At 46.1% G+C, this 27,969-nt stretch overlaps 2 protein-coding genes across 15 annotated transcripts; one reads left to right on the forward strand and one right to left on the reverse strand.

Annotated features, from left to right (window-relative positions):
* On the forward strand, positions 1-14,532 carry LOC114602196 (calcium-binding protein 2-like). The gene is made up of 6 exons (XM_028740121.2): positions 1-621; positions 6,433-6,463; positions 7,913-8,056; positions 10,087-10,196; positions 11,966-12,113; positions 12,294-14,532. The coding sequence occupies exons 1-6, from the start codon at positions 388-390 to the stop codon at positions 12,320-12,322; spliced, it is 696 nt and encodes a 231-aa protein (XP_028595954.1). The 5' UTR covers positions 1-387; the 3' UTR covers positions 12,323-14,532.
* ACY3 (aminoacylase 3) lies at positions 14,436-25,976 on the reverse strand. Of its 14 annotated transcripts, XM_077933492.1 has the most exons (11): positions 25,872-25,973; positions 25,619-25,715; positions 23,562-23,830; positions 22,851-23,001; positions 21,190-21,290; positions 19,978-20,230; positions 19,392-19,587; positions 19,190-19,307; positions 17,985-18,092; positions 15,393-15,502; positions 14,436-14,776 (listed from the first exon to the last, which is right to left on the reverse strand). In XM_077933492.1, the coding sequence occupies exons 5-11, from the start codon at positions 21,242-21,244 to the stop codon at positions 14,582-14,584; spliced, it is 1,035 nt and encodes a 344-aa protein (XP_077789618.1). In that variant the 5' UTR covers positions 21,245-21,290; positions 22,851-23,001; positions 23,562-23,830; positions 25,619-25,715; positions 25,872-25,973; the 3' UTR covers positions 14,436-14,581. The 14 variants fall into 14 exon arrangements, with proteins under 14 accessions (XP_077789618.1, XP_077789622.1, XP_077789634.1 ...); XM_077933496.1 differs by lacking the exon at positions 23,562-23,830; XM_077933508.1 differs by lacking the exon at positions 23,562-23,830 and having other exon boundaries at positions 25,619-25,703; positions 25,872-25,967.
* Positions 25,977-27,969: the final 1,993 nt, after the last annotated feature.

Consider the following 27,969-nt stretch of genomic DNA (forward strand, 5'->3'; position numbering starts at 1 on the left):
TGTTGCAACCCCGGAAAGGCAGCACCTCTGGGACCTAATTCCTTGTCTCCTTTTGGCCACTGATGTCCTCATTTCCGCTGCTTGGGAGAGCTTAACTGGAGACGGCTAGCTCATGCTCAAGGCAATGTGCCTGGAAAAACATCAACACATGCTCTGCCACTTGGCAGCTATAGATGGGAGAGCTTGGAGATGGCTTTGTCCATGGGACAAAGGGGTTGGAAGCCAGCCCTGCCATCTCTACAATAATCCTCACTAATTGGCTTCCCCACCCCACCCTGCTCCTCCCTGGAGGTGGAGTATAAGAGGATTTCTTGGCTTCTTCTTAAGCCCCCCCCCCCCATTCTCAGTCTTCACAGGGTGCCTACCTCCGAGAGAGACACCTGTCCCATGCAACGCAAGCAGTCCGGAGAGGCAGAGGGCCCGGCCAAGGGCAAAGCGCAGGAAGGCGAGCAGCCCCCCAAGGAAGAAAGCGAGCCCAAGGGCAGCAGAAGCCCTGGCTCTGAATCCAGGCAAAGATCCAACTCCGGCCACGGGCGCAAACACAGCAAAAAGCATCAGGCTGACCCCCATGCAGCTGCCATTAAGACCTACTCCCCTTTCCTCAACACTGTCTTTGGCAAGGTGAGTTGCTGTCTGTAGCAGAAGGGGATGCAGAAGGGAGAAGCGGGGCTGAGAGGCGATGCGTCCTGGACATCAGTGGCAAACTCATGCTCCAAGGAGATCTTTGTGTAGCCAAAATGGAGCCATCCACGCACATGAAGGTGGTATCGGCAGGCTCGGGAGAAACCCAGGGTTTGCAGAAGTAGGGGGGAAATTAAAGAATATTAAGGGGACACCCCATAACAGTCAAATGAGGACCGAGCAGATTCAGTAGGCATGGGATGCTGGTTGAGAGGGCGTGGAATCAAATAGGGAGGTGGGCACGAACGTGCCTGGAAGTGTGACCCCTGCATTTTGTTGCAGGTCCCACATGGGGAATGCAGAAAAGGGAACTAGGAAAGTGGAGCAGTAAGGGCTGAGTGGGCTCAGGAAGGAAAATGCGGAAAGTGGTCTAGGATAAATGGCGATGAAGTACAAACAACGTATTGTGCAGAGTTGCTGGGTGGGGGCAGGTAGCCCATTCAGTGTTGGCTCAAAGCTGAGGTGGTGTCCACATGTAACATGAGCACAGGAGTGGCAACAGAATGATCTCCTGGGGTGGGAGTGAAATGAATGGGGCTTCCTCCCACCTTTGTAGTGTCAGTGATGGGCATAGTGGCCAGCTAGTTACAGTATACTGCTACAATAGTTAGCTTTGCCACCTCTCCCATTGTGCTTCTAATGTGTTGTCCCATTGTTAATTGTGTTTCTTTAGGATGTCATGTATTCAGCCGTTGAACTGTTTGCCATCTTGTTTACTTGTTGAGAAAAGTTGTGAAAAGAATTACAAAACTGATCCAGGGAAAGTGGGCAGGCTGGTTTTGTGACCTCGCAAGCACTAGCCAATCTTTGTTGTGCGTTGCTGGTTTTCCACTGCAAACTTGCAGAGCCAGGTTCCCCCTCAGATTTTGACCCTGGAAAGACAATGGTTTGCTTGAGCAGAGCATCATGGGGAGTGCACTTTGTGAGCAGCCCTGTTACCCAGTGCTGGATTTACATATAAGCTAAACAAGCTATAGCTTAGGGCCCCACTCTCTTGGGGGCCCCAAAAAAATTAAAGGAAAGAAACAACTAGATGTACATTTCCAAAATATAAGATAAAAAACAAATACATACAGCAACAGTGGTTTGTGTTGTGTAGGCTCCTATGATGTAAGTAATGGGCCCCGTCTGCTATATAAAGGGCCCCATTACCTTCAGTAGCTTAGGGGCTCATCAAACCTAAATCCGGCCCTGCTGCTACCCAAGTTACATGACATTTCTCCACAGCCTAGCATCGCATTAATGGAAGTTAGTTGTTCGGCAGAGTGTTTAAGTGTGATATCTTCACTGAAGAAGAGGGTATATTACTGGCAGTAAGGCATGGATGGAATGCCTGGAGAGCAGGGATGGCAGTTTATTAGGATGGCAGCTTGCATGCTGAATTTTCCAAAGCAGTATATTCCTACTGGGAAACTGAGATGTGTGCTTTTTCTGCGCGCGCGCGCGCGCACACACACACACACACACACACACACACACAGATAGATAGATATTTTGAGCTACTGACAGAACTCCTGCTTTGCCTACAGAAGGCACCAAGCTCAGAATATCTGGTTAAAAAGACTGTGGGGTGGGATGCTGCCAGTCAAAGTGGACAATACTGGGGTATATGGGCAAATGTAGCCTAATCTGCCTGCATTACAACTCTGTAATACTGTTGCATCTGTATGCCTTATTCCAGCCTTTTCCAAGCTGGCGCCCCCCAGATGTTTCACTTCCAGCATTAAAAGCCCTAAACAACTTGGGATCAGGATATCTAAGGGACTACCTTGCACACTATATTCCTGCCTGGTAACTGAGCTGCTCAGACAGGACACTGCCGAGAGGACTGTATGCTCCAGAGATGTGCTTAGTCCATGCTAGAAACTGGGTTTTGAGTGCTGTAGCTGCAGCTCTTGGGAATTAATTGCCAGCTGAAATCAGACAGGCAACTGGCATTATGATGTTTAGGCACCTACTGAAGACATTTCTGTTTACCTTTCCCAGAGGGTAACCCAGTAATTTATATTGGGTGAAATGTTTTCACTGTTTTTAAAGTTTGCATTGATTGTGTTATTGTTTTAGAGTTTGCTGAATTTATTTTATTGTTCTTAGAGTTTGTGTTCCTGTGTTTTATTCCAGTTTTACCGCTTAGATAGCTATATGCCATCTATACAAGTGATCTATACATTTGTTTAACAACAACAACAACAACAGCAGCTATCATCAGCCCCAGCCTGCAAGGTTGTATGATGCTGGGGCTGATTGGAGCACAGCTGTGCTGGCTGAGGCTAACAGTCTGAAACATCTGGATGGCACCAGCCTTATTCTCTACCATTACCTTGCCCTGATGTAGGGGTCATTGATTTGTACAGCTTTGGATAGCTCCGGGGTGCTTATTTCCTGACAATGGTTTCCTTGCAGATGCAAAAGCTAGTCTTTAGCGCAGAGGCTGAGTGGGCTTGAGGAACCAGAACAGAGCAGATCCACTTGGACACAGCAAGCAAGAGGGGTGGCGGAAGGCCTGTGAAGATTATAACTAGCCCTCTGCAACATCCTGACCCCAACTTGATTAGTTCATATAAATAGCTGGAGACTGAGGATGCCCTGCTGGGAGGGCAGGAAATCCCATTAGCCCTTGAGATAGGTGGGGAGAAGGGCTGAAGGAACTGTAGCCTAGCCCTTGGGGGTTTCCCAAGGCTCGCTTCTGGTTGGGAGTGGGTTGAGGGGTCCCATGGGGACACAGGCAGTCAGGTCCCTAATAGCAGCAGCACCACCAGTACTAGCTTTTAGTCAACCTCCCTGTGCTAGCAGCCTTCTTCTATTCACACAGGGATGGCAGAGAAAGGATCTGGTGAGTCAGTGATCTGCTCTTGACCTCCAATCCATTTAATCCAACCTTCAGCAGGTTAATTTGGGAAGCGATTTCTCAGTGGGGTGGAGGTGGGGAGGGTTGTTCTGAGCCTCAGTTTATTATGCAATCTTCCCACCGTGCTAATGAGCTGCCTTCCGAAGGACGGGGTGGGGGTGGGGACTTCTCAGAGGACACTGACAGGGAAATATTTGCTTAGCAGTAAAGATAGGCAGGTCCTGTAACAAAATGCTGCAGTGTGCACTGGGCGTTTCACAGCAAATGCATTCTGCATAACGTTCTTAACACAGTGATAGTGCATCAGATATGGGTTTATTCTGCTTTTAGTTGCTCCTTGATGCTTTCCCAATGCTACCACGTTGTTGTCGTCTGGAGGGGCTATAGCACGATAAAAACAGGACAAAAATAAACCAGAACATTTGTGATATCCACAATTATAGAGGGGCCCTAAAATGTATGTTCCTGTTCAAGATCCAGCCAGTCAGTCGTGCAGAATACTCATATTGCATTTCCCCATTTTTCTAGTTTTCCTTCCCAAGCTGACATTCAGAATTCTGCACTGAGCATGATCAGTTCTCACTGGACTGTTTTGGGGGTTCCTTGCCCTTTAAGGCTCCCCCCATACTCCTGTATGCGTTGGAGTTTCCCCCAACCATACATGCTGATACCTCCCTCTTGTTCTTTCAGTGGCTATGTTTTGGCTCCATTCCTGTTGGCGCTCACCATTGGAGTTTATTATTTAAGGAATAAATACGCTAAGAATATATTGACTGACATAGACTGAATATATATTGACTGATGTAGGCCGGTTGGCTCAGTGAGAGCTATCAACAACCCTGCTGATACAATAGGGACCCATCATATTTAGATACAGCCAGTGCTTTTTTTCTGGGGGGTATGCATACCCCTAAACATTTTGTGAATCTAAGTTTGGCCTCATTGAGGGGCAGTATTTCAACATGAGTAGGGAAATGAGAGTACCCCTAAATATTTTTTATTTTATTTTTTAGGGGGGAAAGCACTAGATACAGAGAATCTATTTATTTTGGACAAAATTGTTCACTTTGTAATGCCCAGGTAATCATGTATACTAGCCTTAATTTCTTATGATTTTTTTTCCTGATAAATTGTTGAAAAGGCAAGGTGGTCCACATTTCAGTTGCTACGGATATCCCCCCCCCCCCATAAAACTCTGGGTAATAATAATGGTGAGCTTTGAGAACGAAATTATATCCAAACATCATTCAGTCAGTAAGATATAAATCTTGATACAGTATGGGAGAAAGTGAAAATGAAACAATTTGGAGGGTAGTTCAATAAGAAACTTACTGAAGAAGATTGCTGTATACAGTACGTGTAAAGCTGAGTAAAACACTTTTGTTTTTGTTATTTGGAAACTTTTTAAAATCTGAAGTGTGCATGCACACGAAAGCTCATACCAAGAACTAACTTAGTTGGTCTTTAAGGTGCTACTGGAAGGAATTTTTTTGTTTTAAAATCTTTGTTTGACTGCATAAAATGTACATTTGACTGAATACATGTTGCTGCTGCACTGTGAATTACAACTATTTCCTGCATAGAATAATAGAATTGTAGAGTTGTGAGGGATCCTGAGAGTCATTTAGTCCAAACCCACTGCAGGAATCTCAAGACGCAGTTGCTTACCTTTGCAACAGGACTGGAGCTTTGCAAATGTGCTGGCAATTTTATTGCTGCGCCACTAGGAGGACATACCTGACAGAACTGTAATCACATGAAGGATTGTCTTTGAGGAAGAGGTGATATTTACTGGGACATATTATGTGCCCTAACTTAGCAGCAAGACCAACTGAACTTAATTAAATCTTACTTCTGGGTAAACACATGTAAGACTGGGCTGCACAGATCCAATCTGGAATTTAATAACTGGAATACAAAAAGCAAACAGATTCCAGGACAAATACATTAGGTCATGGAAAAAAAATGCTGCACTGCACATATTAATAATCAGATGTATTACATAAAGTATGGTTAAGTCATGTAAGTATATTTTGAGCGTGGTTGGAAATAGATGGGTATTTCCTGAAATGCTTGAAAGGGGAACTGCATAGTGCCAGACTAGGCAGCTTTTACTTACATAAATCAAAACATTGGAGAATATATGAAAAGTCCTTTTTTTAAAAAAAGACAGCTGACAACCTGGTCAGAATCCTGCCATTGATGGTCCACAGCTAGAGACATACAACCCAGAAGTTAGACTGCAATCCTAACCCTACATGTGAGTAAACCCTAATGAATTCAGTAGGGCTTATGCATGAGGGGACATAGAACGGATTGCACTGCAAATTGCTGATACTAGTCTTTGAGTCTCGGCAGCCTATCCAAGTACAGGGTTGCCATATTTGAAAAAAGTGAAAATCTGGACACAAAAGTTGTTGGCAAAGTTGTTTAGCTTTTCTTTTTTCACCAAAGTGGTTGAGCTTTTATTGCAGGAACTCAACACAAAAAAATGAGTTTTTGATCTATTTTTTATGGAAATCACCAAAATCATCACTACCGACATGGGCTGCCATACGTCTGGGCTGCCATACATTTTCCTGGACATTTCAGTGATTTCCACCTGGACGCTGTTTAAGAGGGCTGAATACCTGGTATGTCTGGAAAATTCCAGACGTCTGACAACCCTAAAATAAATATTTTCCTCTAAGAGGAAATGCAGCTCCATTGCTATGAAGATAAGGTAGCTTAGAAAAAAAGAAACAGACAAATGTCTTGTAGGAGTTCCCTGTTCTGATATTTCATCCACCCGCTTAACTCTGCTCATGATGGCTCACTTCTAGACACAGTAAATAGAAGCAGTTTGCAAGAGACTTGGGCTCTAACTCTCTACTCTCCTTGTTTTTTGTCTCCCTTTTTGCCAGGAGAGGGAGCTGTCACCAGTGGAGCTGGATGGTGAGTTGGCATTGTTGAGAGAAGGTGCTGGGGAATTGGAGTCCAAACTTCATGGGGCACAGGAGAGGGGAAATGCAGTATGCTGTTTTTCACTACAGCAGACACAATAAAAGGCCAGTGCACAGATCCCGTCACTTTCCCCAAATATCCCAGGGATAGTTCCTCAGCATCCTAGTTTGGAAGTGATGCCAAATGCATATTTTTAATCAGAGCAAAAGAGAGAGCAATTTCCCACATTTCATTCAAAATGCTGGGGAGGAAAAATCACATGTACAACATGAAGATACGAAAATAAAATTGCTATGAATTATTTGGCACACCAACACTACAAACCCATGAGCTAACCCAAATTGCCCTACAAACGATTAAACAAACCACGGCTTGTTTCTCCAAAGTTTGGTTTGGTTTCTAGCTGCTCTTGCCGCATGACTTTGTAACTTAATGAACATCTCTGGGGTGGGGAATTAAAACACAAACTGTTAAAACACAAACCAAGAATCATAAGCCAACAACAAACCATGGCTTCATATTGTGTTTTGTTGGGAGTGAATAAACCACAGTTAAGCCACTGGGCAGTGTTTGAATGATCAGACAAGCCAAGGACTAATGGGTCCTTTAGCAATATATGCAAACTGGGCCTATGCTGCACAAAGGCCCTTCAAATTAAGAAGATCAATAAAACAGTCATTTTTACCTTCACTCCATCACCCATTTGCTATCTCAATTCTGCAAAGCAAATGTAGCAAAATGTTTGCTCACTAAATGACTGTTTTAATCCCTCAACCAGATTACTTGATTCTCTTTATTCCGCCTGCCAAGGATCTGACTGTTCCCCAATCTTTTCCATCACCATTACACCTGTAATAGTTTTTTCCACTACCATGCATGGCGTCCTTTTCCTAGCTGTCGTGATTCTGGGGTCAGTGCATGAGACAGCAGTTCTGGGTTGGCACAAAAAGATGTGGGACATTCCCACTTGGCAATTTAATTTAGAGTTGCCACTAATTACGAACTATCCATTAGTTAGGCAAAATAAGTAATGTCAACAAGGGACTTACTAGGACCATGGCATAATCACTGTTGTCTGGTCACATCGTCACATTTCATAATTAAAAACATCAAGAGTTGGAAAACAGGACACCGGTGCCTAAATGGCCATTATAGTCCCACACAGCAATTTCATTTTTTGCAGTGCTTATCACAAACACAAAAGCTGTGCATTAAATTTCTTCAAAAGCAACTTGCCTTTATTAGTGTGAGAGACATCCAGCAACCCTTTGAAGTTTCATAACTAGAGCAACCCCTGAGGGCAAGTTTGTTCTTTCTGGTGTCCTCTTGTCTCCTCCATGACTGCATGGTCTTCCTGTGTCCCCAAGGTGAGGAGAGAGGAGGTCAAGGCAGGTATCATTGTCTCACTTCTATGAAATGTCTTTGGGACTTTCCTTGCAGAACTGCTAGATGCCTTCAAGGAGTTTGACACTGACCAGGATGGCTACATCAGTTACAAGGACCTGGGAGAGTGCATGAGAACTATGGGCTACATGCCCACCGAGATGGAGCTGATTGAGATCTCCCAACACATCAAAATGCGCAGTGAGTTGCGGGGTGTAGGTGGGCATATGTACCCAAAATCTGCTTCAGGAAGTGCTGCCTTGTTCCTTACAGTCCGAAGGCTTCTGGCTGAATGCCCTCACCCCAGAATTGCAAAACAAAAAAAATTCCTTCCAGTAGCACCTTAAAGACCAACTAAGTTAGTTCTTGGTATGAGCTTTCATGTGCATGCACACTTCTTCAGATACACTGATGGACTTCCATTTCATGCGGCTCAATGTGATGCCTTCCCAGAATTGCAGTTTCAGTGGTTCCTATTACCAGGGGTAGACTTTCTGATATTCAGAATTGTCTTTAGGGACAATTTTAAAAAAAGAAGCAGCAGCAGCAGACATTTTACAGCTCCTCCCCCAGAGTCTCTAGAAGTTCTGATCGGCCAATGGAGAATGGATACATCTTCTCCATTACACATGATATAAAGGTGCATAGGTGAGCACCAAGGATGCAGGATAATTTTCATTCAGTTTTCATTTAAAGACGAATCTACTACATTTGCACTGACCGAAACAATACACAAACCAAAACGCAGCTGCTCTTTGGAACTCGCACTGCAGTTTTCCAGCCAAATAATGTTTACAAAAATGCACATGCTATGGGAATGTGTGCATAAAAATGAATGTATTTGGGAAAATAGCATGCCAAATTTATTATAGCAGGGGACATTGCTTCCAAAAAATGTGTACATCGGTCAGAATTGCATACAGAAATGTGTTTATTAAGAGACGTTCATATATATATATATGCTGCAAAAATGTGGAAACAGAATTTAAGAATGGAAAAATGAGAAATGAATAGAACCGAATTCTCTCCATCCCTAGTGAACATATATTGTGGATCCATACTTACCTTATAAAATATTAGCATATTTAGCTGTTCAAAATGAATCTTACCAGCTGCAGTCTGTGATATGTCAAATGGTACACAAAGCTGACAGGCAGTGTACCAGCAGCTAAAATTCTAATGAATGTTCTGCAATATATATTTACCATAACTAAATAAACAAGCAGCCTCCTTGCTTTTGAACAATATGATCAGACTCAGGCTGTAGATAAGCTGGTTCATTGTTGCTTGCGTTAAATGCAAAACACCAGTGCTCTGCTCTCCTTTCCTCACCACCATAATATTTTACTCCTGAGAAAGTAACTCGTCCTCTCTATTTCCAGCGTTCAGCTGTGAGTGCTGCTGCTTACATACCCAAAACAGAACTGTCCATGCACTAAATGGAGGTGGTATCAGCAGATCTGGTAGAACCTCAAGGCTTGTGGAAGTACAAAAAATGTGGGGGTGGCGGCGAGGGAATACCAATGAGGACTGAACATGCTCAGTAGCCACATAATGAAGTATGACTGTTGGGTGAGGGGGGAGCAGTAAATCAGCTGGGAATGGGATAGAGCAGGGAGGTCCAACTTTTCATACCAATTGGGTAGCAAGAGTACTTCCACATGGAACCTGCAGGCCATTCACTGCCTTGTCATGCAGAAGAGGGGAGTGAGGCCAAAATTTGACGCCCCTTCCCAGCCCTCATGCTGCCTTCCCAAAGCTGATAAATTAAATGAGGCTCTGGCAGAGTACTAGAGTCCTCCCACCTCCTTCCCAAAGCTGGGAAAGGGCTAACTTGGCCTTGGGAAGGAGGTAGGGTGGTGCTAGGACCTTGTCAGAACTCTCATACCTCTTTCCCAAAGCCCAGCACCTCTCTTACCTGGCTTTGGGAAGGTAGCACAAAGGGCTGTGGTGGGGCTGGGTGTGTGTTGTCAAATGTTGCTGAGGGCCGCCAAAAAAGAGCTTGATGCCTCAGGCCGCATGTTGGACAGCCCTGGGATAGAGAATTATGCAAAAGAAGGGCATGGTGGACTGACTAGAACAATGAACAGGAACTCTCCATGCTGCAATATTATGCTGCAGGTTCCATTTGTGTTACTGAGTGTGCTGCAGTCATTCCATAAAAAGTGCCGCTAGCTTCTCTGCCCAGTCCTTGGGAAGCTGACTTTTACTCTCCTTCTCTTTCCTCATAGTGGGAGGCCGTGTAGACTTTGAGGACTTCGTAGAGATGATGGGCCCAAAGTTGCGTGAGGAGACTGCTCACATGGTGGGCGTGAGGGAGCTGAAAATTGCCTTCCGTGAGGTATGATGGGAAGCCAATCAGCGGGAGGGAAGCAGGGAATTGTGATATTCCTCAAACCATATTCCATGTAATGCTTTAGATACAACTGCACATTATATTTCCATAAGCCCTGACATTGTAAGGGATTCTTCCCTGATGAATTGTAAGACACACCGAAGTATGTAGGTTCAGGCTAGAAATGTGGGTGGCAACTAGCCAGGGAATCATCCTGGCCCTCCAGGATGTTGTAGAACTACATTTTCCAATATCCTTGGCCGTTGGCTGTGCTTTCTGTGGCTGATGAGAGTTGTAGTTCAGCAGTGCCTGGAGGGCCAAAGGCTCCTTACATCTGGGCTAAGACATTCATAGTTACCCTATCCTCTTACTACTGGAATCAAGTTATATTGTTTATCAATTATTATGGGTCAAAAAAGTAACTGATTCTCAGCAATCCACAAAACAAGGTAATTTACTAGCACTAGATCAGACTTCCTCAACCTTGGCCCTCCAGATGTTTTGAGACTACAATTCCCATCATCCCTGACCACTGGTCCCTGCTAGCTAGGGATCATGGGAGTTGTAGGCCAAAAACATCTGGAGGGCCGAGGTTAAGGAAGCCTGCACTAGATAATATATTTTTCATTGTTGTTTTTAAACTGCAAGCTTTTTGAAGATCCCGCAGGGCTAGCAATATGGCATATACATTTCAGAAATAAATATGAAAGTTCTTCCAGCCTTTTCAGGGTCTTGGATAGTGCTCTGTGTGTGCAGAATAGCTCTGTGTTTGCCGCATTAGTTTGTAAAACGTATCAACCATAATCTTGGCTTATTTTGGTTGGAGTGCTTGGTAGTCCTACTGGCTCCACAGAATTAGAGATGACAGTTGGAAGAACGGTTGGCTGCCCATGATGGATCTTACTATAGCCAAATAAAGGGAATTAATTAGATGAAGTATTAATACATTGCCCTCTGGCGGCTGTCTGTGTGAATAACAAAAATTCTTGGCGGGTGGAACATTTCAGCCTATGCAGGAGAACGTGTTTCTGTGTTGTGCAAGCTCCTAGGGGGCAAGTAGTACGTCTTAGATATGGCTAACATGTGTTCAAAAGCATATCTCCTGTCTTGGTGCTGGTGTCTGTGATGTCTCTTCATTGAGCTGCTATGTGCACATAAGATGAACCGAGACAAGAGGTGCCTGATAGGTTTCTCTTGATGCTATGGAACAAGGAGCGGCTTCTAAAATAAGCCAAAACAACCTTACCCTGGTAGGGCTGCAAACAGCCATGTTAGACCCGACAAATGTAAATGATATATGAACTTGCTTCTCACACCCACATACCCACAGTGATGAGAGACAGCTGCTTCTCTCTGGGGCAATTGCACACTATGTATGCATGAAGGAGTGGAGCCAATGGCCTTTGGCACTACATGAGGAGGTAAAATACTAGATGAATGAAAAAGACACCTGCAACTGTCTCTCACTAGATGGATACTTCATTTGTTCATTCATTCATTCATTCATTTACACAACACCGCACACACTCCTGAAGGGCATGATACCACAGGGAAACAACTCCTTTGCTGCTGCAGGTGGATGTGTGAAGGGGATCAAAGCTACTAGTAAATGCTTGCCAGCTTAGGATAGAGAAGCCGCAGTGGAGTGGGGTGACCAGGATTGGGGATCATGGGGGTAAGCATGAAAAGAGGAGGATCTTGGGGGATTTGAGGAGGAAGGAAACCGAAGTGTCTGAGCTGGAGGTAACATTGTGCATGTGCCCTTCTTTCTGAAGTTTGACACAGATGGGGATGGAGCGATCAGTGGGGCAGAGCTGCGCCAGGCCGTGACTGTACTCCTGGGGGAGCAACTCAATGGCCAGGAAGTGGATGAGATCCTGCAGGACATGGACCTCAATGGGGATGGAAGAGTGGACTTTGATGGTAAGAGAACAGAGCACCTTCCCTATTAACCGTCTTCTCTAAATGCGACAGGGGTTGGGGGGGGGTAGATACAGAATAGCTGTGGGTTGTGGCTAACATCATGTGTATGACATGGGGGATGCAGAGGGTGCAAACAGTGGCTATCTCGGGGACTGATTCTCTTCTTCCCACCTGTTTCAGAGTTTGTGATGATGCTGTCAAGCAGGTAACAAGATCCAAAGGGGAAGTGAGTGTTTTCTTACTTCCAGAATTACTGCCCTTTCCCCCTGATAGCCAGAGGGAGCTGGCTGCCCCTTGATGTCTCTTCACCTCCTGGAGATAGTGGGGCAACACCCACAGAAGGCTGCAGTATCTCCTCCAATTCTGGGTCCTTCAGTGAAAACCCATGCACACCCAACTACCAGCTGACTCCACCTTCACATGGTGCAAGATATCTCAGGGGGGAAACTCTGACCCAGGGGAGCTATCCTGCAGCTGGGCTCCTGAAGAGGCCTCCTCTCTCCTCTGGATATGGAAGATCGTTCCTAACTATGGATCAGATCTGAAGCTTTGGGTGATCTTCCTGTATCCAAGCTTTCTGCACAGTATTTTTCTATGTTATTCTTTCATTTCTATATCACAAACCAATCTAATATCTGTCTGTCTGTCTGGTATACAAAATCTCAGTTAAAAGCAAAACACTATAACAGATAATATCAAAGCAAAATACATTCAGTTTTGGGCTTCATCCATGAGCCCAGAATTCCTGGCGATTCCCACTAAAATCAGGAAGTTTAGCAGAGCAAAATTTCATATTCCACTCTCCCTTGGGATGTCAGTATTCTCCTGAACTTGAATGGTGGTATCCATATATCTCCGGGGCAAAACAAAGACATGAATGAAAGGCCTGTTTGCAGATAGAATGGGAAGAAATGAACTTTAGTGTGCTTCTGTCCGTCCCCACTAGGCTACATTACTGGTGGTGCGTGTGCACTGTCTTGTTAAATCAATACAACAAAACTCAGGCCTAGCCAGTAGCAAACTGGAAGAACCAGCCCATTGCTATGTATTTCCACAAGATGTGAAGCGCTCCTCAAGGACTACCTTGCTGAAGCCTCAACTTTGTATTTTTTTGTAGTGCAACAGTTTAAGCCACAGTTCAAGTCCTTTCTCTCTCCTATGCCAAGAGCTGGCAGGAGCCGGTACTGCAAAATAAAAGGGTTTGTAGAGCATAGTTCAGTGTTGGAGCAAATATCCCACGTTCTAAAGTTCCCAGTCTGCATCACCAGAGTTTTGAGCCAAGAGGTAGGGTAGCTGCAGGAAGGTTAGTAAAGCCCCACTGAATAAAACCCCAGAGAGTTACCACCAGGCAGAGAAGACAGTGCTGGGTCTTGACTAGATGGCCCAACTGAGTATGGGATAACCTCTTAGGTAGCATATTGGGGAAAAGATGGAAAGGCAGCATTGTATGCAACAAGCAGTGGGGCAGATCCAATACCGTTAACAATTAGGCACCCATAATCGTAAGACTGTGAGCTCTGGGGAACCTTTCATTCATAAGATTATGTATCTATTTTAGAAGTGAGAGAGAATCCTTCTTCCCTCCTCCCACACACCCATCAGATAACACTGCCATTATCTCATTGATCATTCCCAACAGTGTCACCACTGAGAGGGAAAGGGTGGCCACCTGCTTTACCTTACAGGGGACAGTCCTCTAATTGGAAGGTCATCTCTAACTGAAGGGCAATCCAGTCCAAGTCCATTTTAAAGATAAAGAACCATAAGAAGGAAGGGCAGGAGCCTTGTATATGAGAGAACTGGATCCTTGAAGTTTCCCATTCACAGCACGGGGCAGGAGACTGAGCTGGCACACAAGTCACCTGGTCACAGTCTTTCCCAGTATAGTGAGATGCATTGCACTTTCATTTAAATTATCAATTATGAACATTTTCAAAATTTGCAATGATACAAGTAAAATTGGATTATGCAAATAAACATCCTTTTATTTTTGTGGCCACCCTCATGAAGAAGGACATTTGGGGGGTAGGGCAGCTGAGCCTGAGCTAAAATGGCTCAGGCAGTCCTGAATAGATCACAGGATTTGAATCTAGACTCACACCTTGTATTCATGCTAACTCTAACCATATTAGAACACAGTGATCCACTCCAACAGAACAGTTTCATCCCACAGATATTAAAAGGCAATCTAGAAAACCTGCAGGGGGACCAGCCCAGTGCAAATTCTTTGGATGAAAAGGCAATGAACTACTGTTTTAGAGAATGATGTTATCGTATCCTATAAGCACAAGATAGAGCTGTCTCCAGTAATAAACTATGAAATTAAACAAGGACTCTTTATTTTTTGTGCAAAAATACGGTGCCTAGGCGAGGTACACTACAGAAGCTTCTTAGATGATATAAAATGTATTCATTTGAACTGGCTTCTGGTGATGTCTGGTTTGTTCCCGGGGTTAAACGTAACTTATTTAAAGCTCCTTCTGCAGTGCAGGTTGGGCGAATGTGCGTTTCTCCATCTTGACGAAGGCCACTTTCTTCTCATAGTAGGCTGCCTCATTGATGAAGGCTGGGTAGGTGATGCTGTCACCCTCATACAGAATCACATCTCCACTGAGCGTCTGGAAAATGGGGTCCCCAGGCTTCAGGGGCTGGAAATCTTTATCCTAAAGAAAGAGGATTTGATTATAAGCTAAAGGCAGAACAGTCAGAAGCATCACCTGGAGCAAGCATTCCTACATCTTCTCTGCCCGGGAGTGGCAAGAGCAACTCTCACAGAAGCTGGAATAGATGCAGCAAGGGTTTTCCCACACTGCTGCCTGCAGGGTGATGGGTGATAAGATGTAGTAGAAAGTGACAGCTAAGACACTTACAACAATTGTGCATGGGAAAGAATTTTGGCAGCTACAAGTTTCCTTTCTTTTGTAACACCTACCAACATTCTCATTTCTACACACTTTTTTAAGGTGTAGGAGCCTAGTCCTTTAAGACATTGTGTAGGACAGGCATGGCCAAACTCGGCCCTCCAGATGTTTTGGGACTACAATTCCCATCATCCCTGACCACTGGTCCTGTTAGCTAGGGATGATGGGAGTTGTAGGCCAACAAGATCTGGAGGGCCAAGTTTGGCCATACCTGGTGTAGGAGAAGCAGCAGCAGCTGCTACAAAGATACATACAGATTACATTTTTTACACACACACACACACACACACACACACACACACACACACGGGGGGGAGGAGTCTGCTCCCCCCTTCTTTCCTTTTTCCTCCATACTCACCTGCAGATTGGGGTGTATCACAGCAGAGATCTCACCATCAGGATAGCGGGGAAAGTCCACACGTTCAACCACCTTGTATGCTTCAATCTCAAAGGCTGGGAACAATGTGCCTGACAAGAGGAGATGGAAAGACAAGCAGACCATAGAAAGGGAGAATGCCTCACTTAATGGCCAATGGTCCATTAGGGCAGAAGAAAATGTGGGGTCCCCACCCCACTCCTGAGCCACAATCACTATGGGGCTGTACGTCAGCGAGTGGCACCTGATCGTTGGTCAAGGCTTCGTGCCAAAATTCATTTAAAAAAAACAACAGAGCTCTCTAATAGATGGAATATCATAAATCACACAGTGGACCACTCTAGAACAGTGTTTCCCAACCGGTGTTCCGCGGCACACTACTGTGCCGCGAGACGTTGCCTGGTGTGCCGTGGGAGGGAGGCGGGCGAGTCGCACGTCGCCTCGGCGTCGGGCGGCAGCGAGCCCAGGAAGCGGCCCAGCCGGCCGGGGTCGCCCGCCTGCAGCAGCGCCTCGCACCCGCACGAGACCTGCTCCGCCGAGAAGCGGGCGAGCGCGGAGGATCGGGCGCGGCGGAGGCCAGCCCCGCGCTTGGAGAGGACGCAGCAGCCGTCGCCAAACCCAATCCTCCTCCTCCTGCTCCGCCGCCGTCCTCTGGCTCTCGGCCGGGAGGAGCCTGCGGCGACGGGGCGGGCGCCGAAGTTGGCAGAAGTTGGCGCGCCTCCTCGGCAGCGCCTTCGTCCTCCTCCTCCTGCCTCTGCTCTCCTCCGGCGGCGGGGGCGCGCCGCTCTCCCCGGCCGGGGGGCTCGGCGGGGCCCGCGGGGAAGGAGGCCATGTTCGCGGCGCGCAGGATCGCGGCCCCCCTCGCCCGCCTCCGGCCCGCTCCCCTCCCCCTGCGCGCTGCCCTAGCCGTGCGGGTCTCCTCCCCCTGCGCCGCCGTCCCCTTTCCACATCCTAGGAGCCGCAGTCCGCCTACCGCCCCCGGGCCGCGGCGCGGCTCCCAGCCCGGGCTGGCCTCCGCCTCCTGGGACGCGCGCCCACCCCCGCAGCCCCCCAAACTTCGGAGCAACTCTCCAGACGCTTCTCCCCCGCCTCGGTCTCCCTCCTTTCCACTTCTCTTCCCCCCTTCCTTCCCTCTTTCTTTCTCTTTCTCTCCCACCCGCCTTTCCTTCTATTAACTTTCCTTTCCCCTCCCTTCGTCCTTCCTACTTTTACTCCTGGGCTCCTCCCCCCTTTGCGCAGCCACAAATCAATCTCTCTCTCTTTTTTCCCCTCTCTCTCTTCTTTGCTCAGACGCAAAAAAGCGCCGCCTTTTGGAAATCCGGACTGCTGTCCCCGCTGAAACGATACTTTAAAAAAGGAAGAACCCACTGGCTCTTATTTCTGTTTAAAGCAGTAGATCCCGAACTCTTTTGGCCCACTGCCCCCTTGGTTCCACATCCCCCAGTGTCCCCTATGCTTACTCTATAGAAAGCATTACAGGGGTTAACGCGGCTCGCTAAGGAAGATATTAATAGAATTCTGCATTTGGGGGGAGACCCTAACAGTCATCTACCATTACCTTCTATGCTGTTACTATTTTATTTTTATTTTTTTACATAAGTAAAAAGTGACCTTTCCCCTTCTGGCATGGTGGTGTGCCTCAAGATTTTTTTCATGACACAAGTGTGCCTTTGCCCAAAAAAGGTTGGGAAACACTGCTCTAGAAGCATATATCATAAAACATGAATTATATCCTCAGAATGATTTCTGAGTAATGTATGGTGGTTGTTTGGTAGGCCAGACACACATTATCTACTTCTGTCTATATACTCACAAGAGAAAAATGTGTGTGTAGGAGGGGAAAGACTGTCAACATTCACCACTAAAACTAAAAAGGCAACGCCAACTATCTAAGGGCTCACTCACACTTTCCTTTGTCCTTCAAGAGGGTTTGTGGGTTTTTTGGTCCTGTCACTTTCTCTGGGAAAACTCGCTGTTTACTGCTGAATTAGAACAAGCGTCAATTTGCAGAAAACCCTACTGACATTTGTTCCGATTCAGGAATAAACAGAGGGTTTCCCAGGGAAAACATCAAGGCAAACGAAAAGCTCTTGGACCCATGCCAGTCACACCCATTTAGCTCAAGGGTGGAGGCCAAATGTGGCTTCCTAGGGGCCCTCATGCCTCTTCCCAGACCACAACCCTTCCCTAGACCACACAGGCCCTGCTCTGAGATTTCATCAGGTGCTTTTGCCTGGCTGGAATTTGCCCTTCAGCAGCAACAATGCCTCTCACTTGGCCGGATGGAAGTCGAAGAGGAGTGTGTTTGTCAAAACCTCTGAACTTTGCATGGCTGGAATGGCACCTACTGTACAAAGGGAAGAGTCTCACCCATGGCTCCGCCCATTTTGCCACTGGCTCTACCCCACCCACTTTTGTCTCTAGGCCTGGGCACCACTGTCACAAGGCCTCCCAGGAGGAGGCTCCTCGTGAGGGAATGCAGTCCCTGAGGGTGAAAGGAGTTCCCACCTCTGATTTAGCCCAGCTCCAAATCCCAAGAATCAGTACAGAACAAGGAATGATGGGATAGGTTACCTTTGTTAAAAAGCTCAATGAAGTCCAGAGCACAGGCCATGATGGATCTCATCTGAGCAAGGCAGTCCGCTCGCGCCACTCCTTGGGGCTGAGGACCCAGCTCTAATGCTGCAGGGGAATAACAGAGAAGTGATTATGGAATTATCCCAGCAGAGTCCCTCTGCCTATCTTACGTAAAGCATGAGCTTCCCGAAAGCCTTTTGCATAACTGGCACAGTGGTGGTCTGATCCTGTGCATTTCACTCCCTTGCTCTGGTAACTTTTTAAGCACAGCATGCCATTACCTTTGGGTCAAACACCTGCTGTTAGTACACCTATATGAAACACATTTCCACCCTAGCCCTGCTCAGTATCAGAAACAGTGTGGTATAGCATAGTTGTTGAGAGTGTTGGATTTGGAGGACGGTAGCCTGGGTTTAAATCCCCCCCCCTCACCCACAAAACGTATTGGGTGGTCTTGGACCACTCACTGCCTCTTAGCTTATTCTTCCTCCCAGGGTTATTGTGAGTGTAAAGGGGAGGGAAAACATGTCTCCTGCCCTGAGCTCCTCTGGGGAGCATGATACACAATTATTTATTTATTTATTTATTTATTTAAAAAACACCTCATGAGTGAGTAGGTAAATAGGTATCTCAATATGGCCCACTGTGCCATGCCAAGAACCAAAAACATTTAGTAGCCCTTGAAGGGCATGACAACTAGAACAACTCATGTAGGTGAGAAAAACTGGCATTTAAGACCTGAGCACAATGGGAGACTGGGGCATATGAAGTATAACTGAGTTAGCTGTTGCATATTTAAGGCCCATCACCCGAAACCTAGATAAATCTATTCCATCTGGGTCCTCCCCTTCAAAAGACAGGCACCCCCTAAAACAGAAGTGAGGAACCTCTGGTTCACAGTACAGTCTTGGCCTGCTTGGTGGTGGGGGTGTCCAATTTGGCCAGGAAGCAATTTCCCCCAAACCACATTCATCTGCCAATCAGCTCACTTCAGTCCCCTGCTGAGAATGGGCGCATGGACAGCTGAAGAGCAGAGAGTTCAGTCCTGCTGGTTGCTGAATGCACTGGCAAAGCAGACCCCCTCCCTGCATCATGACATGCGATGACTGACAGGTGAGTGGCCCTGCCCCTCCTGTGAAAGTTGACCTAGAACGGATAGTTCTCTGCCATCAGGAATGCCCAGGCTGATTATCACTCCCTACCTATTCCAGCTTTGGCCACTGAAGTGAGGTAAAGAGTCTCCTCTCCTGGCTTCTGATAAAGGAAGATGGTGCAGGGTCCCATTGAATAATGCTTCTGTGGAGAAAAGAACAGAAGTAGCTTTTAAGGGGAAACTTCAGCTTTACTTCCCTGAAAAAGCTGGAGAAATGAGATTTTCAGGAGATCCCAGGATCATGGGCTTACCTGAATGTAGTGACACATGTGCATGGGCAACAGGCAGTGCTCAGTGGCCACAAAAAGGCAGGCGCCCATGTTGGCTGTGGTGTTATGTAGGTCAAACATAAAGTCATAGGCCTGAGATGAACCCCTGGGCCCAAAACTCTGGTCGATCTCCTGAGCACGTTGAACTTCATAGTGGTCTATGTCAGAGTCCTTGGAGCTAAGAAACAGATGAGCAAAACAAAGGTGAAGGCAAATTGGCAGATTTCTGGGCCAAAAGAGGGACTTCAACCAGGACTGAAGGTGAGATGACATTTTCCCATGGAGGTCTTCCAGATGTTTCTGAACTACAACTCCCGCAAGCCTGGCCAATGGCCTGGGATGAGAGGAGTTGTAGTTCAGAAACATCTAGAGAGCCAAAAGTTCCCCATCCCAGCCTTATGCAGCGAAATCCAGTCTTGAGTGATGATTTAGCACTCCACCACATCCTCAGACCTAGCTGAGAGGAATGCAAGTCAAAGAGTTTTCCCTTCCCCAGTAGCAGGAGTGGCATAACTCTTGCCTTTCCTAGGGAAGCTCTGCAGAGCAGCACACAGGGTCATAGACTCACGTGAGAAATTCATTGAGGAAAGCCCGATTAAGATCCCTCCCAATGTAGCGCACACATTGCTCAACTGCCCGTGGGTTGCCCAGGAAGGGCGTAGCTTGGAAGGTGCCGCGTTGCAACTCAGAGGGGTCCCTGAGCCAGTGCTTGGCCAGGTAAACTCCCGACATCTCATTCCCATGAGTGCCCCCAGAAACGGCCACTCGTTTCAAGGAGGGAAGACGTTGAAGTTCCGCCATGACTGCGGTAGTTTTGGCTCCTGTTAGGAGAAAGAAAGCCAAGAAATGACTATTGTCCTTTTGGAAACATCAGAGAAAAGAATTCCTCCCTATTTGCACCTAGCCAAACCATTTCTGTCCCCCAAAGCCCTCCTTAATAGCCACTTCTGCAAAGCCTTTGTTTGTTTGTTTCATAACATTTATATGCTGCTTGATTGTAAAAAAACCCCATTCAAAGCAGTTTACAAAAGATAAAACAGTAAAATTTCAACCCTATTTTAAAACATACAGATGTTAAAATACTAAAACAGATTAAAATTACTTCCTAAGCATCAGGGTGGGCTTGCCTAAACAAGAATGTTTCTGGCAGGCACCAAAAAGAGTGCAATGAAGATATCTCTTGATCTCAAGAGGCAGGGAGTTCCAAAGTGTATGCGCTGCCACACTAAATGACTGAGTACTTACAAATACAGAACAGGTATTATGTGGCACCTATTATGTAGTGCCAGTTTCGCCAATCGAAATGGCCGAGGAGGCACATGGAGGGTAAGGTGATCTCATACATAAACTGGTCCCCAGTTCTTAAGGGCTTTATATCCTAACAGTGACACCTTAAACTTGGCTCGGCAGCCAGTGCAGATCTCTGAGCACAGGTGTTATATGCTGACAAGGCCTCACTCCTGCCAGCAATCATGCTGCAGCATTTTGTACTAACCGCAGTTTCCGGATCAAGCAAGAGGGAAACCCCACATAGAGTACATTGCAGTAAATCCACAGCACTGAAAATTCATGAACTACTGTGGCAAGGCTTTCCCAGTCCAGGAACGACTGTTGCTGTTGAATCAGTCGCAGCTGGTCAAAGGAACATCTAGCCACAGAGCCTCCTGTGACCAAGCTGGAGCAGAAGCACCCCCAAATTGTGAACCTGCTCCTTCAGAGGGAGTGCAGCCCCCTCCAGGGTAGGCAACTGACCAATTTCTCAGACACGGGTGCTACTCACCCCCAGCACCTCTGTCTTGCCAGGATACAAGCTCAGCTTGTTTTAGCTCATCCATTTCACAGCTGCATCCAGGCAATGGCCCAGGAACTGCGCAGCAGCCTCTTTCGATTCAACGATTAAGGAGAAATAACCATTAGCACCTTGCCCCCAAACTCCTAATGACCACTCCCAGCGACTTCATGCGGAATGGTATTAAACAGCAGTGGAGATAAGACAGTCCCCTGCAGCACCCCATAAGAGCCACCAGGGGGCACTCTCCCAATGCTACTCTCTGGACTTGGTTCTGAAGGCAGGATTGGGACCACCGTAATACCGTGCTCCCAATTCCCATTTTCTGAAGCCGGTCCAGGACTTTCAAAGCCTCACACATCCTACAGTGTCTACAAATACAGTAGTTAACTTTCTGCTACTTCCATTTCTCCACCTCATCAGGCCCTGGCAACCTCCCTTCACCCTGGCATGACTTGAAAGCATAGGTGCTATTTCGAGAGACCAGCAGAGGGAGTTTGCTTCTAAAGTGACTATTATCTCAAACATTTAAATGGTTTGCATGTTATTGGTATGCATATGCAAAAAAACCACAAATCTCCTGTTTAAAATACAAGTGCACACCCACCCACATGCCTTTAATTATTATGAGATTTAAATAATAAAAAAGAGGGAGGAGGGAGAAACACTCATGTTCTCAAGTTTCATCTTTCATAACGTTATGAATTTGGCCATCCTTGATAATGGGGAACGCCTAGCTGATGAGCGGCCAAGGACGTTAACAAAAGAACTGCTGTAGTCATGAATAGCTTAATATGTTTTTCTGATAGTTGGGAATCTGGCAGCCTTTAGAATGCAACACCCAGGAGCATTTGGGAACACGACATTCCTCATATCTAAGCTGAGGGGCAAAGAAGCAGTTTGTCACCAGCTTTCAATTAGGAAAGGATCAGAGAGAGACTTTGTTAAGATAACTGGACATAGTTTTCACCCTCCATCAACTCCTTGAACCTTATGGAGAGACACTTTCATTTGATTGCCTTTCTTGGAACGTCTAAAACTACAACCACCAGCCGCTATTTTACTTTCTTTTCTGTACAGCTACTAAGCTCTGTAATCCTTGTATGACTATGTTTCGTTACTTGAAATTAAAAATAAATTGCAAAAATTAAAAGAAGTAGACGAAAGGACCAGGAGACATTTGGAGGCGGCATATGGAGCTATGAGTTGGCTGGTTGTGGAGTACCATGGGGTGCAGGGGTTCTCCTTGGAATCTGATGCCCAGTTAAATTTGCTGTCTGCTACAGAGGCTATCCCTTCCACAGTTACCACCACCTCTGGGAAAAAAACCTTTGCCATCCCCTTCTCTTTCAAACATGGCACGGTTGCTTGTGATCATTGCTGTGCACACTATGGATTTTCTGCCTCAGGCACCAAAATGCCATACTAGGTTGTTGCCTCTGCAGCATCTGTGTTGTTGGGATTTTTTTGTTTTTGTTTTGCAATACGCTTTTCTGTCTGCCAGCGCGCCTGCCTGATTCTAACCATGAAGACAGACTTCATGGGAGGGAGCTAGACAGCTGATGTGTGCACCTCCTGAATCCTAGCTGCTGGGCAGCTCAGTTGGTAGAGCAGAAGTCTTTTAATCTCAGGGTTGTGGGTTCAAGACTCACATCGGGCAAAAGAGTCCTGCACTGCAGGGGGCTGGACTAGATGACCCTCGTGGTCCCTTCCAACTCTATGAAGACTGTGACTCTTCTATAGGACTGCACAGAGGTGGACAAGTGAATGGAAGCTGCAATGTAGACCCCTTGCTCCTTCTGCCTGCCAGGTTAAACAGTGAAAGAGCAGAGATAAGTTTCAGTTAGAGTGGCCACTCAGCACACCACTAAAATGAGGACATGCAACACCAGCAAAAAGGTAAAAATAAAAAAAAGACACTTATTTGCATATGCTAATTGATATGGATGCAAGTTTACAAACAATATCTAAATATCTAAAGATATTTTTTCTTTTACAGAAAGTTAGGACCACACATTTAATAAAACATGTATAAAACAAAATGTAACTATGGTTAATTCACGTGTGGACCTATTGTTTTGCAGGAAAGCCCCTGAAGAAGGCCTTTTGGGGCTGAACACATGAGGCATTTTAACAACAACAACAATAATAATAACAATGACAACAATAGTAACAATAACAATAACAATAATACTCTTCAGCATCTTTGACCCTTCTCTTTTTTATATATTTCTAGTGGAAAGCTTCAAATCCTCAATTTTCCGAACTAAAACAACAGGATAAATGGGCCCTGTCAGTGTCACCAAGATGCTGACATGGTGCATGATGGGGCCAAGTCCAGCAAAGGGGGAATGCTAGCTTACCTTAAAATGCTCTGAAAGGAGCTAGCTGCTGAAATTGAAAATGGCAGCTAGAGACTTACAATTATGCCTGGAGAAGCAGGAGAACATGCAGGGTAAAATCTTATGTTCAGATCTGGGCCTTCTGGAGAGAGGAATGGGAGGGCCCCGCGTCATTTATATTGCACTGGTTCCACGACTTGAAATTGCCAGTAGAAGTGACCTGGCAGGACACTGAACAAGCTTATGTGGCCCCCAGTCCAAGGGAGCCAAACAGCAGTGAAGTGAGAGATCTAGTGATAAGATTTAAGAGGTTTACAATTAAAGAAGCTGTGCTTAAGACATTGCACAATTTCCACGTGCTGAAACATGAGGAAGTGAAAGTTCAGCGTGTTAAGATCTATTTTTGAAACCCTGGGACAGCGGCAGAGCTTCAACCTATAATGGAGAAACTGCAGAAAGCTAGGATTGCAGTATTGTTGGGGATTTCATCTTCAAGTTGGCTGGCAATTTTTACTCTGCATCCAGCAGAAGAAGAAATCCAGAAATGGCTGTCTTCTGGGGAACACGATAAGGAAATTGGAGCCACTGTGAGAAAACAACTTAGGGCAAGGAGTTAGTTGAATACCACCCATGAGATACAACTAAATCTCTTGAGAGGGGTCAATGTATAAAATGTATAAAAACAGCTACAATGCTCAAAAGGGCCAAGCTGAATGCAAATACAGTGGTACCTCGGGTTACATATGCTTCAGGTTACATACGCTTCAGGTTACAGACTCCACTAACCCAGAAACAGTGCTTCAGGTTAAGAACTTTGCTTCAGGATGAGAACAGAAATCGTGCTCCGGCGGCGTGGTGGCAGCAGGAGGCCCCATTAGCTAAAGTGGTGCTTCAGGTTAAGAACAGCTTCAGGTTAAGTACGGACCTCCGGAACGAATTAAGTACTTAACACGAGGTACCACTGTAATGCTCTGATGGTAGGAACAGCTGATCTGCAGAGAGAAAGGGCACAAGGCATTGTGACTGAGGCACCACTGACACTTGGCCCTCTGTTGAACTTTAAAGTTTAGCAGAGACAAACTATCAACAATGTTTGCCACGGTGGTAGCAAAATGGCAGTGGTGACCACCCTCTCTGTGACTACCATAACTGTCATACCTTGCTCTGAGGAAAGGCCTCTTCCTTGCAGTGTGATACTGAGCTGCAAAGATGCTGCAAGGATGTCCTTGCACTGGAGGCAGTGGCAGAGGGAAGAGGAGGAGCAGCAGAAAAGAAGTGGAAGGCAGCAAGAGGAGAAGAGGAAAGGTGGTGTCGGCAACAAGGGTCACGACGAAGGGGAGGGAAAGCGGCAAGCAGCAACCATGACCTACATCGGCGCAGCGTACTGTGTTTCATCCAGTGCTTTTTTCGGGGGGGGGGGGGCGTGCAGGGGTACACCCCCCCAAACATTTTGTGAATCTAAGTTTGGCCTCATTGAGGGGCAGTATTTCAATATGAGTAGGAAAATGAGAGTACCCCTAAACATTTTTATTTTAGAAAAAAGCTCTGCTTTTGCCCATCTTTTATGGTTCTATAATTGGATTTCAACTCCCATCACCCCTTATTAGCCACGCTGGCTGGGCTGGGCCTGAAAGGAGCTCCAAAAGTGTCTGCAGGGCCACATGTTCTCCATTCTTGAAGTAGGAAGTGTCCTGAAAAGCAGAAAGCTGAGAAAACAATGCATGGGTGCAGCTGGAGAAAGAAAGAGCCATGTAGGACTGAGCAAAGTTATACGTAAGACATGCAGATAGGAGGAGCTGTACACTGTGGGCAAGGAGGAAGCTGGCAAGAGAGCACAATTTGTAGACTGGAGTCTAGACCAGGCAGCATTTATGCTACCATTTATGAATGACATAGGAGGGCAACTCTTCCAGTTGTGGTTTCTACCGTCACTTCAGCAATGTGGCCAAACAACCCTAAGCAGGTAAGAAGGACCACAGTGTCCTTCTTAAATGTCCCATATTAAATGTCCCATATTAATTTGAATTAAGCAGCTCGTTATTTGGCTGCCAGTTCCTAATTTCTACAAATCCACATACCTGCAGCTGGAGAGTCCACAAACTTGCAAGTATCTTGTGAAGACTTCGCAGAGCTGCAGATGGCGGAAGGACAATCCAAAGATATCTGGAAGAAGGGCTTATGAGAAGAATAGGAAACATTCGTGCCCCATAAGATGATTTAGTTTACCAAAGTGTATGGAAAAATGTAAATGAACACAGTCCTGCTATCCAGAGTAAGCTCTTGGCCTTCATGATGTTCAGTGGGAAAATAACAGAAGTTGGGAACACTTACCCGTCAGAGGACTTAAATTAATATGGGTTCTTAGCTCAGGACGGCTCCTGTCACCTCAGTGCACTTGAGCTGTTAGAGTCACAGTGAGGCTGGAAAGCGAACATTTAACCTTTAGCTCTAGCTGTTTGGAGCCTGGTGAATTATTTTCTTGTTGCAATTGCCAGTGACCTATGGACCACACTGCATCTGCACCAAAATGTTGCCCTGTCTTAAGTTCTGAGTCAAAGAACCCAAACTGGGCAAGAAATTAAGAATAATTGCTAGGGATTAAGTATGAAATCACCCCAGCCTGAGTGGTTGGGTTCACACTTGCAGGACACTTGCAGACTATTGCTATTTTCAGGTGGGATTCAATCACGTAGTGGCAGATTCAGGCTGCACAATGCCAGTTGATTGGGAGGTTTTGCACAAGAAGCCCGCTCATTAACTAGCTGACATTGCCTCTCCACCCTGTAAACAAATCAGGATGAATGCTCAGTAACCATGTTGCCTGGGAGCACTCTGAGTTGTGCACTCCAGCCCCCTAGAATCTAGTCCTAGACAAAGGATAAGACATAATACTGTCTAGTCGACAGTTTGAGGTCCATGGATAATGGTGATCAGTGCTTTTTTTCTTAAAAAATGTTCAGGGTACTCTCATTTTGACTCAAGAAAACCACCATTTTATAGATCAAATCGAGGAAAATAAATACAGTAAATGGACAAAAGTACAAAGATTCACAAAATGTTTAGGGGTATGCGTACGCCTGCATCCCCCCCCAGAAAAAAGCATTGATGATGATGTTCCAAAACTGGATACAGCTTTGGGGCTCACACTGTTTACAACTGCTCTGCCTGCTTATTAATGAGCAGATATTTCTAAAAACTCTTGCATGCTCCCTTACTTCCTTGAGCAATGAGAAGTTGCATGGGCAGCACTGCCAGAGAAAGATGCCTTGCACCCCAAAGTACATTCAGCAAGCATAGCTCCCTTTTTGTCTCACTCTAGACTCCACAAATGCCTTTTTCTTCTCCCTCACACACAAATGCACCCACTTTACAATATCCCCTCCACTAGCTTTAGGTCTCCTGCTTCAAGTTCTGATTCCTATCTCCTCCGAATGACTGAACAAGATTTCTAGGTAGCTACCAACCATGAGCTCCCATTGAGAAACATCATTGTGCTCTTAGCTACTATCACTCCTAGCAAAAGAATTGTCTTCTAGCCACAGATTCCAGTCATTAGTGGAATTTTCTACCATTTGATTGGGAAGCACAAAACAATGTCATGTGGAAGATCTCCATGTAGGGTAGCAGTGTCATGTAGGAAAGAGTCTGTGTTCTTACCAGCTACAGGACTGGTCCAAGACATTTTGCTTCTTGAAACAAAGGACAAGATAGTGCCTTCCCTCATTTCCACATATAGAAGCTAACCAGTTTAGTTTTACTTCAACACTGGCAATGGGACAGCGTCCTCCACAGCACCTGAGGTGGTGTAGGGCAAACTATGTGGCAAACAAACACAACTATGTCTTCTAACGCCTCGCCTCCAGTCCCTGTGCCTCTAGCATTTTCTGTCTGAGGCAGCTGCCTCCCTCACCTAGTGGTAGGGCTGAACCTGTCTAGGTAAGTGTGCACAGGATTGCAGCTTAAACTGACCAGAGGTGACAGGCAAGATTCAAAAGCCATAGACCAGCTCAAATTTATAGCGATATAAATAGGTAGAATTGACACTTGCGCCCTATTCTTCTGCAGGATAGGACTCCTGGAGAAACCATTGACTCTTTTGGGCCTGTGATGAATAGAATCCATTCCATCCTTCGTGTTATTTTCTCTCCCTGCAAAATACCTCAGTAAGGACTTCTCTTGCCTGCTGCTCTCTTGGAGCCATCCTTCCCTCCCTCATGCTAAGAGTACCATCACACCCACCCCAGATCTGGCCTCCCTCACAGTCTCATTGCTGAGGAGGCACCCTTCTCTGCTACTGCCCATTTATCTCCTTCTGTCACCAGCAGTGGCAGCTCTAATAACTCCCCGGCAGGTATTGAGCGGCAAGATGAGGAGGTGTGAGAAGGCACAAGGAGCAGCTGTCGCCAGCTTGGCAGGAGGAAGATGGATG

This window comes from Podarcis muralis, chromosome 1, assembly GCF_964188315.1.
Source record: "Podarcis muralis chromosome 1, rPodMur119.hap1.1, whole genome shotgun sequence".
NCBI classification, from domain to species: Eukaryota; Metazoa; Chordata; class Lepidosauria; order Squamata; family Lacertidae; genus Podarcis; species Podarcis muralis.